The sequence below is a fragment of the Rhipicephalus microplus genome, chromosome X (genome assembly GCF_043290135.1).
Source record: "Rhipicephalus microplus isolate Deutch F79 chromosome X, USDA_Rmic, whole genome shotgun sequence".
In the NCBI taxonomy this organism is placed as follows: domain Eukaryota; kingdom Metazoa; phylum Arthropoda; class Arachnida; order Ixodida; family Ixodidae; genus Rhipicephalus; species Rhipicephalus microplus.
The window spans coordinates 424,963,550-424,976,000 of NC_134710.1; the positions used below are offsets into that span (position 1 = coordinate 424,963,550).

At 43.7% G+C, this 12,451-nt stretch overlaps 1 protein-coding gene across 10 annotated transcripts in view; it reads right to left on the minus strand.

The window, feature by feature from the left end:
* Positions 1 to 10,846, minus strand: part of LOC119160933 (abasic site processing protein HMCES) — a 156,388-nt gene extending 145,542 nt beyond the window's left edge. For 4 of the 10 annotated variants that reach the window (XM_075880404.1, XM_075880402.1, XM_037413211.2 and 1 more), the window contains exon 1: positions 10,712 to 10,845. In XM_075880404.1, coding sequence (XP_075736519.1) covers positions 10,712 to 10,731 — 20 coding nt within the window. In that variant the 5' untranslated portion in view covers positions 10,732 to 10,845. Of the gene's footprint in view, positions 1 to 1,190; positions 1,296 to 2,806; positions 2,904 to 9,242; positions 9,401 to 10,711 lie in introns of those variants that run through there. The other 6 variants (XM_075880400.1, XM_075880401.1, XM_075880398.1 and 3 more) reach the window with 6 other exon arrangements.
* Between the last annotated feature and the right edge of the window lie 1,605 nt (positions 10,847 to 12,451).

The following is a 12,451-nucleotide window of genomic DNA, read 5'->3' on the forward strand; positions in this document are numbered from 1 at the left end:
CAGAACAGGAAATGAATTTAGATAGGCGGTCGTGCGTGCACGAGGTGGGTATACTGCTTTTGAGTGGTTGAGGCGATTCGATGGGTGGTGAGCAGTTTTTATGTGGAGGCTTTCGCATGATAACGAGTTGTAGAATTTGTGGAAGAGGCAAAATCGTGCTACTGTACGTCGTGTTTTGAGACTTGGCAATTTAGCTTTACGTTTAAGAAGTGTTACGCTTGTGTGGTATGAATAATCGGAAAAGATGAATCTGGCCGCACGGTTCTGAACGGATTCGAGGATGGTACTTGAGTTAGCTTGTGGTAAGTCCCAGACTGCACACGCGAATTCCAGCTTTGGGCGAACAAGCGTTTCGTAGGCCAATAATTTAACTGTGGACGGAGCCAGGTTAATGTTACGTCAGAGGAAGCCCAGCGCGCGATTCGCGTCACTGGTAATGCGATTTATGTGGGATGACCATGTAAGGTCATGAGAAATAAGAAGACCTAGATATTTAGTGGACGAGACAGGAAATATAGCGGAGCCACTTAAGAAATATTTGTACGTGGAATAGGAGTGACGCCTGTGGAATGACATGATGGATGTTTTGTGAACGTTTAGCACCATGAGCCATTTGTTGCACCATTCGTCTATCTTCCTTAGGTCTTGCTAGAGTGCTACGTTATCACTGGGATCGATATTGGGGCGATAAATGACGCAGTCGTCCGCGAACAACCGAATGCTTGAAGAAATATTGTCTGGTAGGTCGTTGATGTATATGAGAAAAAGTAAGGGCCCGAGGACCGTCCCTTGAGGAACACCTGATAGGACAGGAGATAAAGATGAAGAACTGTTGTTAGCGTAGACAAACTGCTGTCGGTTAGTTAAAAAGTTTGAAAGCCATGCAAATACATATGATATTTGTTTCTTAGTTCTGTATGAGCAGATGTTTGTCATCATAGTTTTTTTTTTTGTATGTGTACGCGTAAACCACTACAATTGTGTAAGTACTGGCATTTTACTTTTATGTACTAGTTCTTCATGGTGTAAGCTCTACGTGACGTGTTTCCTTTCCTGTTGTATCTTCATATTTGTTTCCTTTTTTGTATCACTCACCCCTGCCTAAGGCCTCATGTGTAAGGCTGGCAGTACTTCTGAAATAAATAAATCAATAAAATGTACGAAGCAGCGATGTTTTGCGATAGAATTACCATCATCCTTGTGCTCCTGTCAGTGCTGTGCTTCGTCGCATGGGCGTAATGACGATTACAAGACTTGAAGAGCGAGTGGACTTTCCTGGCAAAAACCACACTATTCTGTAAATAAGGGCATTTTATTTCAAATTTACCATGTTGGAGCAAATGGAAGACCTCATATTATAGTGCTAAGCTTGAAAAGAATCAGTAAGATACACAAAGAAGTAGGAAAGTCAGCCTTTTATTATTTATAACAGAGTTCTGTCATTGAATACAGAGTGCTGTCATATAACCTTGTCTTATAAAAACCTAACTGTGGGGTGTGAACACGATAACAAAGAAACTAGGACACAAATTAAACGTTTTGGGTGAGACCATGCTGGTTGTTTTGGTCACTATTGTTGACGCAGTACTGATTTAATGAATGTGGCTCAGTTTGATTGAAACAGTTGTAGTATTTGGCTCAGACTTCATTAAAAGGTGTATACATAGAGGGCATTTCACAAAATGGCAACTTTGCACTTCATTTCTGAACTCTAATTGCCAAGCACAACTGCAAATATTGGCTTAGCTGCTCAGCACTCTCAGCTCTCTCCAAAATCAATTTTTTTCATCAAGCACTTGTGGTAGTTCATAACCCTTTTAGTAAATGAATTCTGCTCTTCGTTATGTGCACTTTTTACATTGAGAACATTTCATTACTATTCACTGTATCACTGCGTAATTCTGTAAAAAAAAAAAGGGCATCAGCTAGCAGATCAGTCAGCGTAGTAAAGGTAGAGGTGGTGCCTATGTGTCCAATCACTTCAGCAAGACACAGGCAGCAGTAAAGTCAAAGTAACAAAGAATGCTTTGCTTGAGATCCGAGGTTTATACATTTACAGCAATGTATTATGTGAAGCGCGAATAAGCAATGTGTTATGTGAAGCGTGAATAAAACTGCTTCTGCCACTAGACTACAGCGGCGGGGCGCATAAAGCCGCAGCTAGTGCAGTGTGTGCCAAAAAGGTAGGAAAAATGAATGTTACTATTGATACTTGAGAGATCAGTTAACAAGTTTTAAATGTACTCTGTCGTCCTTTATGAAAGGGAACACGTGGCCAGCGCTCTGCGGCAACCACCTTGAGTGCCATGAACCGACAGCGAAAGAACACACGTTCGCTTTCAGCATCATCTATCGACCACAGAGCGCAAGCCACGCGCTCCCGTGTTCCCTTGCATGATCGACGACAGAGTACCTTAACTACATTAACCAAGCAAAAAAGAATGCTTGCAACTTCTAAACACAGTGCACAGTCACCTGACAGGTCAGTATGATCCCCTAACTTCATTGCCAAGGACTGGTTCAGTGCTGTGCTCAACATAGTTGCAGTATTACTTGCAAGAAATAGCGAAGAGCCATACAAATCAATGTGGATTATTGCACTGAATAGTGTCACTCGAGGCACATCCATAAAAAAAGGCCAACAGCTGTAGAAAGGAAGAATGCGTGCGCCAAATGACAGCACAATAAAACTCTCATTTTAACATCAACACCTTCATTTGTAAGAATGTCAAGCTTTACTACTGGTTGTCTAAAGATGAATGGGCCAAGTCTACAATGAGTGGAGACACATAGGGGACAGACTCACCGACATGTTCCAAACCTCATACCACGGCCGCTGGATTTTTTTAAAGCACACGGTACGGCCTGCCGCGTGGAGCGGCTTTCTATGGGAGAGCGCGTGTCAGCCGTAGGGTCCGTTGCGGCCACTGTAGCGCGACGGGGCGGGGACGGGAGGGACGGGGAAACGAGTGGCGGCGGCTCCTTCGGGGCCGTAGCCGCAGCAAATTAGCTGGTGTTTGTCGCAACAGTGACCCACTCAGTAGTTCTAATCAGTGTTTTTTGAATCTCAATTATCACAGCGATGACATATTGCATATTTAGTAGACTACGAGGCACTAATTAGTTAAAAAGCCAATAAACTTTCCTGTGCGTGCCGAGCACCTGATGTTTTTTTTTTTTTTTTTCATAACCAGCGTCTTGCTCTGAGGCTGACAGAAAAATCCCCAATTCATGTAGCTGAATGATATGGCACTGAATGCGTGACAAAGTCGTGGTTCTATTTATGAAGATGTGTTAAACTAACATATTTTGATTATTGTGACGTTTATTCAGCCCTTTCGCGTTTTCTTAGCCGGAACACTTGACAATTAATTTCTGAACGCTTTACAATAGACGTTCATAGTTTTTTTATGCTGAAAGCTTATCATAGAAACTTAACTTTAATACTTTTTATGTTATAAGGTACACGGTACATTAGTGAATGTATATATATATATATATATATATATATATATATATATATATATATACATATATATACACATATATATACATATATATATATGTATGTATGTATACTGGCAAGGGGTGGCTTATATCTAGAGCAATGACACTTGTAATAATAGGCCTCAACTCCTGAAACAAAATCGTGAGACTTTTGGGATAAACTCGAGCTATATTTATTTATCCGAGAAATACACTTCCCCAGATATATATATATATATATATATATATATATATATATATATATATACACACACACACACACACACACACACACACACACACACACACACACACGACCAGGTCAAGTGACAACCACGTTTTTATTATGTTTACACATTTACACATCACAAAACCAGTGCTTCTGTAGGGCAGTCGAGCGCATGTGACGTGCCTTCGTTTGAGCAAGCACAGGTGCCTATTTGCCGACGATACATAGTAGAACAAATAAACAGTAATGGATGACAGAACCGCATGACGGAGACTGCCAGAAGACAAGCGCGTTGTAGTGATATCGGGATTCGCCAGTGCCCGTCGAGAGGCTAACATGAAAAGACCGAACGGATGGTTTTATTGTCAATAGACACAGAAGTCAAAAGTTGGGCGCACAAGCTGGAGCAATTGTCAAGTCGTGTTATGATGCCAAAGTGTAAAGAAGTTAAAAACAAACAAAAATGCCAGGATCAGCCTTAAATTGAGAATAAATTAAATATTTTCACACATCTTGTTCTGATTATGTGTTCACTGTTGAATTAGTTGCATTATCGTGAGGACGTGGGGACGGAAAGAGATGAAAACACTCGTAAGCGCAGGAATGCAAGCAGTTGTGTTCACGTTTTGCAGCATTTGATCACTCTTTTCGTCTCACAGTTTTCATATTATTCTCTTCATAACTGCTCGCTCAATTGCCAGCATTTAAATTTCAGTCACTTAAATTTCAGAGGCTCGAGTCTAATGTTATGAGATCACACACATGCTAAGTATATTTCGTGGCTGTTGCATGTGATACTATATTGTAGGAATACTATACACGTGTTTAGAGGAAGTGAGAAGTCTATCTTAGTTTGTGTTAAAAGAATAGTGGCAACTGCAGTTGCTGAGGTTAATGAAGTTATTAAATTTGACACAATGTTTTCTGAAACGACATACTCACAGTTACTATAATTAATTTAAATGCATTAGAAAGGTGTAGCTCTTCTACATCTATTAGTTGTGATCTTGTAGGATCTCAGTAAAATGTGCTCACAATCCTTACTTTCGCGAAAACTGATCGGTGTGCAAGGTTCCATCTTGGGTAAGACAACACCAAAAACTTGCAAGGGCTGCAGGTATCTAAAAGCAAGGTCGGTAAGTACCTGGTGCGAACACGCCGGACGGATATTATTAGATTTCACGGGTCACACAAAGATACACACGCTCAATCGTAACTACCGCAAGTGCACCGCGCATGTGATTCTGTGGGCGCTGGCGAAAACTGTGCCCCCCCCCCCCCCCCTGGTGGTGCCACAGCGGTGGTTCGGGAACTAGGCCTGTCACGCCGGTTTTGGAGCACGTGGTGGGCTATACCCGTGCACTCTTTCATCCAGCGGCCGTGCACATACACTGCCGTCAGGTCAGGTCCATGGCACAGTATCACAAAAGAGAGGAGGAACCTCCATACATCGATGGCCGTGGCTGTTGATAGCGCTTTGGTTTACACATAACGTGTCATGTGGTCAACGCAGACTATGATCCAACGATTGTTGTTCAATGAGCGCGGAAATGGACCGAGAAGATCCACTCCAACCATTTCGAAAGGAGACGAGGCTGACATCAAGGGGTGGAGGATACCAACCAGGGTAGTATTAGGTCGCTTGAATTGCTGGCATTTATCACTACTGGCCACATACTTTCCTGCATTGCGTCGCATGGTAGGCTAGCAGAATCGAGCCAGCAGGCTGTGGTACGTTTTGGTGTACCCCAGGTGCACCGCTGATGCGTCGTCGTGCATAGCATAGAGTACGTGCGTTCTCAAATTCTTGGGGACCACTAAAAGAAGGCAAGCACCATCAGCCGCGTAATTTTTTTTGTAAAGTAAGCCATCTCGGACGATAAAGCCATGGCTACCTATCGGTTGAGCGGCTGAGTCAAAGAGATCATCCAAGCTGCGGTCATCGCGCTGTTCTTCCCGGAAGGTAGCGAGGTCAGGAAAAGCAGTATCGTCGATGGCAGCAAGAAAATCGTCATAATTGTCGGCGTCACATAGAGTGGTTGGCAGGGGAAGCCTCGAGAGACAGTATGCGTCTGCATGATGTGACCAATATGTAACATATGTATGTTTGTGCATGTATTTGTATATGCTTAGTTGAAATAAACACACCCAACATTTAGAAACATCGGGGAAGCTTAGCTTAGCAGACAAAATGCCGCTGGAAGACGACAAACAAGTTCATCCATGACGTGGTGCGTGCGGTGGAAAGAGTGTATTGCCCAGCGTATGCAGCTCATGTGCAATGTTTCCAGCGATGGGTCTTACGCAGAACTGACAGTGCTGTCGGCCAAGCGCTCGCGTGTTCACCCTAACAGTGCTCACCGCTGTGCAGTCGTCCGCAAGCTTAACACGACATTAGAACGCTATGCAGCACGTCCTGAAACAATTCAATTGATGCTATAGCACCACGTAACATTGCGTTCTGTTGCGGAAACGCTACCCATGCATGCCCACATACTATCCAAGCTACAGTGTACTAGAAGGAGGCAGTGGAGTGAACAAGGCGGCCGCGCCGTATCTCGGCTGATTCTCCGGCGGGTGACAGTAGCAGCAGCGCTGTAGTCCCATGGTACTGAAAATCTCGGGAGCGCCTGCATAGGGAGTGCGCACACCCGAGCCTGCGAAAGCGTGTATTTGCTCGTTTTTAGTGCGTTTATTGCATTTCTGAGCCTTTATCAGTGGACACACCTGCTACGCACTATGGTTCACGAGTTAATATGCAGGCACGCCGAAATTTCGTCGATACATTCACTGTTTCAAGAGCCTGCCGACCCATACAAAAAAATGTCAATCAGAATTTTCACGGATCCGCCTAGCTTCTTACTCAATCAACGCTTTGAGCTGCGTTACATCATAAGTGGCTACTGGCGAACTACAAAAAGGAAAGAGAAAAAGTAGCAAAATTGTGCTTAAATCATACGCTTTTTTGTCGGCAGTCTCTACAATATCTAGAGCACAGTGTCCCTCATATGAGCCTACATCACTCACTTATTTCACGAGAAACCAGAGTTCAAGTACTGTTGTCAAAACATTAATCGATGACGACTCTGTTTTATAATGTCAGTTTCGCGGAAGATAATAATTATTGCTTTTTGAAAGGCTTATTACATATTAAACTTAGTAAAACAACACACAAACATATTAAAAATTCCGATTGTATATATAGCCCGTCTGTTAATCTGCGTGAATTCATTGTAACCAGTTCTCATTTTCTATCGCCAGTTTAAATTATGCTGCTTTCAAATATTGTATTGGTGTAAGGCCATTGCAAGCGAGCAAATTTATGACGATGTTTTGTATTATAAGCATAGTTCTATTATTAAGTATCAAAAGTGTTGGCAGGCAGTAGTGCATCTTGTTTTGAGATATTTGCCTTCCTTGTATATGTACACAAAAATACATACACACACACACACACACACACACACACACACACACACACACACACACACACACACACACACACACACACATGCAATGCAACTCAGCACAACTACTATATTTAGGCGGTGCATTTCTCGTCCGACTATGCTAGACTTGAACTAGTTTTGAGACCTCATACTGTGAAAAAGGTGAAATAGTTTTGAGACCTCATACTGTGAAAAAGGTGAATTCAGCTTTGCCAACTGTAAACTATTGGGGCAGGGCTACCCATGGCAGATTTCTTTTTTTTTTTTTTTTTCTGAGGGGGTGGGATGTGCAGCATCACGCCTAACTTTGGCATTAAGCGGTCACTGTAAATGCGTGTAAATATTTTAGTATACCCTGAGAAGTTAAATTACGAAACCATTTCGTGGTGTAGGGGGTGCCAGATTCCCTTTCTCTTCTCTCTTTACTTATGGCTTTCTGATTCTGCGTGCATGTGACACAGTATTTGTTTTTTAATCTCACAGCTTTCTGGGCACAGCTAACGTCCAATAAATCGGCTCAGTTATTCTGAATATTGTAGACTCCTAAGCAACAAAGAAAGATTTAATTGAGAAGAAATCAGTATAAGACACACCCTTTCTGAATTATTTTCGATATCTCACAAGGAATTTTATGAAGCTCAAATTCTCTAGATTGGCGTGTCATACTTCAAGGGCTATGGCATCATGTGCTAGATATGAATTATGGGCAGGTACAAAAAAATCTTCATCAAGAAAGCATGCCAGAGGAGCCGAAACGCATAGCAGTTCCTGCACGCGGCGTGCGGCTCTTTCAGTACTATTCGACTGCCGCGCCGCCGCTGCGGGCAACGCGGAAGGGATCAGGCGGCGAGGCGTGGTCACGCCACTCAACACTTCTAGTACACTGTATCCAAGCATTCACAATGCCCACGGCCTATAGGTGGCACACCGTGCAATCCAAGATGGCTGCGGAGGAATGATCAGCCCATGAACTCGCATAGGAAAAGATAGGACGCACGAACGTACCCCCATGCCCCTTTCACTGGATGAAATCTTGATCAATTGAATCGAAGTACTTTCCTAAACTATAGGAACTGCTGAATGTTTGCTATACCTCATTCCTTGTCGCAGTGCGAAGGGTGTTGGTATCAGCTGATCGTCCGTGTATCAACAATGCTTTACGTAATCCTGTGCGTGGTACAGAAAACTGCGCGAACTATAATTCATGTACGAACCGAATGACAGCCCAACATCATTAGTGCCGAGCCTGTCTGGCGGATTTGCCGCAGTATAGTAGGCCACTAGCGAGTAGCGCGCCGTCGCGGCTGCACAGGACCAAATGTTTAACGTAGCGATGGTTTGCAAACACATTACGCCATTGTCATTACTAGCACTGTAAGCATCATGCAGCTGCTTTTTAAATGGAACACAAGCATTTAACTTCCCATTAAGTAGCGATCGTGTCACAGCCGTGGTCAGACTCCAACAGTGTGCACTTCACTGCATTTGGATGTTGCAGGTTCCATCAGCGCAATCGAAACGAATACATGCGTGCTCTTTTCGCAACGTCAAAATTGTGAAAATTTGTCGACCAACGTCATTCGAACGGCAAGGGTGAAGTGCAGGAGAAGTTAACATGGACTGTAGTGGTAACTGCATATTTCATTGTTCTAACCATTTCGCTTCGCTGGTCGAGCTCGAGCGTATTGGCAGCATGCGGGTTTTTGTATTATTCACTGTAATTGGGCAACATCCAATGCACAAGAAAAAGTATGTTTTTTTATTTGGAGTTTCCTGAAAAATATTATACAATAAATACAATCAAAGTGACTTACGAGCATGAAAAAAAAAATGTTAACACACAACAGAACAGGAAGTGCAACTCTCTGCTCGTGAGCTAGTAGCTGATCGTTCATTGTTGCTGTCATTCTCAACGCGTTGACAACCATCTACCTACGTCCAGTGAAAAATCCTCGACACCAAGACGTTTTTGAACATCACTGCTGAAAGTAGTGTGAGGAATTCCCTCCCCCAAATGACTTCAATAGCACCAACAATGCGTCATTCACCATGCACAACACCCACACAGCGTCACTCACCATGTTTATCTGGGGGTGCGGAGATCATTTCGCTCCGATACCCGGCAAGAAAGGAGTCGCTTCCAGTGTGCTGCCATCTATCAAGGAACGTAAAAAACAAGCGGCGCAGCATAGGCCAAGGTTTGGAAGCGCAAACCGTGAGCCTGCGCTACTTTCCGCTTGCAATGAATGTTATGGGATTCATGCCCTATAAAAGCACTGACGAATGCTATACGCACGTAAAACAAGGCGATTTTTAACTGGAATGGTCAGACGATAACATTTAATTATCCAAAGTGGTTGCAGAAAATCTTGCGAAGCTGATATATGTACTCTGCGGGCTATAATCAAAAGTGTGAGTTGCCACATAATTTCACAAAAACATCATGCCTCGCAAGAACGAATCAGATTTATCGTGTCACAGACAGTCCGGTATATTCACTGATTCCTGAAACATACGAAGTGGTTTGTGTTCGTTTCTTGCTAAGTCGTTAATACAGCGGCTAGCACCGCCGAACAAGGGTGCATTGGTAACGTCTGCCTACTGATCATCCTTGAGAGGACGCTCCTGAATTCTGCTACGCGGCGCGACAGTCTATGAGCACTGCGAATACCAAGGTGTTGTCTCAGCAACAGCGCCCAGCGCTGCGCGGCTGGCATTAGCTACATTAGTTCTAGTCATGCGTCGGAGCGTTCGTGTTAATTTAGCTGACGACAGTACCTTAAAACTTTTTTTTCTTGAATTTAACATGCGCCGACTAGTCTCAAACAGGCCGCATCGCCTGATGAGCGCGAGTGCGTATTTCCCACTCGTTTGTTCACCGGCGCCAGAAAACCACTGAACAGCAACGCAACATGGTGTTCAAAAAACATTGAAAACGCATACGATTCGCGAACGATATGATGATAACACGAGGTTGTTTTTTTTTTGTTTGTTTTTTAGCGCAACGTTTGAGCGTACCGTTGGGTTTAAATTCGGACACAAGTCTCGATGAAACCATTCAGACCTTGAAACGTGAAAAAAAAAATTCACACAAAAAAGTTCACACATGATGGTCGTAAAATGCTTTTAAGCAACTGGGTAAAACCAAAACAAAGTGCGTTTGTGGAAAGTTGACCACAGGCATGCACGGAACGCTGTCCGTCCGTTAACAGTTTATAAGCGTTGACTATGCTCACACGCCACAGTCGTACCAATGCCTTTGAGCAACTGGGTACAAAAATGTTACTAACAGAACTGTCCATGCAATGGTCCGTCTATGGAAAGTCGAACAACGGCATTTGAAAGGATTATTTGTATCGCGAGCTCGCGCTACAAAACATTCTTTTAAATGCATCACCAACAAGCCCACATTGCCTACCTCGCCGAACAAAGGCGTGCGCGGAACGCGACAGATAACCAACGCTTCGAATTCGGTTGTCTGTCCGTTCACCACTTATATGCTTAGGACGATACACCATATCAATTAAATGTAGGACGTTATACACACCAAGCCGTACGCCCACACATGGCACTCGACGCAACGGAAGCACATGAAATATTTGAAAAAAGGCACAACCACGGGCGCAATGATGCCAGTCAGTGCCTCCTTTATTAAGATGCCTGACGAATGGCTCGTGTTTCCAGCGGAGTCACACTGCCTTTAATTTTGAGCAAGCGCCGCGCAGTGGCGCTCGTGACCGGCACAAAATATTGACGGTAAATGCTTATGGCTTCTTCGGCAGGCGGCACTGATGGCGTTTTCTGTGCACTCGTGCTGTGTGACTGTGTCGCATGTACGGCTGAGCTAAAGTGAGCTAGAATAGGGTAGTGAGCTTGCTGGGGTCCCCTGCTTGACGCCGGGTATGTCACACGTGTGGTGGCGCCACCAGCGACTTCGATGTAGGCACGGAGGAAGGAAAAAACCTTTTTCCTTCCTCCGTGGATGTAGGGCACTGCCTGACGGAGGCGTTGGTGCGCAAATGAAATCATGCTTTTTGTGCGCTGTTATCCCATGCACTGGACGGAAATGCACGCGAATTACGGCAGTGTAAACGGTGATGCTGATGTCGCTAAGACAATAAAAATAAAGAAAAAAAAACTAGCGCGAAGCTAGGTGCGTAAGCCGTTGGCTTACATGTGCGCGTAGATAACCATCTAGAAGTGTGGCAGCTTGGGCTAGTTGGTATAGCATGACGATAGTTATAGCGCGAGAACATAACGACGACACAGAGACAACGACTTTCATGTCCTTCTTGTCTCTGTCTATCGTAATAACCATCTAGAACACTGTAGCATGGTGTATGCAGCTATACTGTTAGCTCGTTATTTGATGTTGAATGAAACACACCGAATACCGTCAATACTCGTGCGAATAAAGCTGTAGAAAACATTCTTTTCATAAACTCCATCGGCGTAACTCGCACGATTAAACTGCATGCAGAACTCGATGCATGCAAGGGATGCTATGCAAACATGAGATGCATTTAAATTCTCTTACAAGTGATAAGCAGCGATGGCGAACTTTTCAAAGCTTACGTTGCGCGGCTATCAATTGTAAACTGGATTATTTGCATTTCTCGGGCCCTACTTTCGTCACGCACGCCTTTTACGAGCGTGTGAAATTATTACCGATGGTGACCTTGGCACACACTCGGGAGTTTATCCCGAGCACTTAATGCTATACATTTCACAGCATTTAAAATTTTTCAGCTGCTCATTCTTTCTGCAGATCTCCATTATCTTTGTCTCTGTAATTTGGCTATTTCTCCACTGAATATTCCTATGCAAAGACTGTAAAAATCCACAGATAAGAAAAACAGGAAGCCACTCTGCCCAAGTACTGGGCACAAGTACATGAAAATTTATTCATCAGATATATATTGGGCACAGTTGCTCACTGGATATTTCTTCTTCAGGAGCTGCGGCTCAACTTTGGATGCTTTGCCTTTTCCCGCTTCTATCAGAATTAATGCCTTTCACAAAACCGCTTAACAATATAAAAGCTGATTACGTCTTTTGAGAGGCCAGGGGCGTGTTATGCGCACCCAACTTCTTGGGAAAACTTTTCTTTCAGGATTGTCAATACATCCAAAATGCTGTCAGAATGCAACTTGTGGTAAGAAAATCACTCCGTAAACATGTTTTCTAGCTTGCTCCCAAAACTGTACAGGTGGCTAGATGGATACAACAGTCCACCTTTATTACGAAAGGTGGTTAAACGAACGAGTTGAAAATCTTCTCCTTGAAC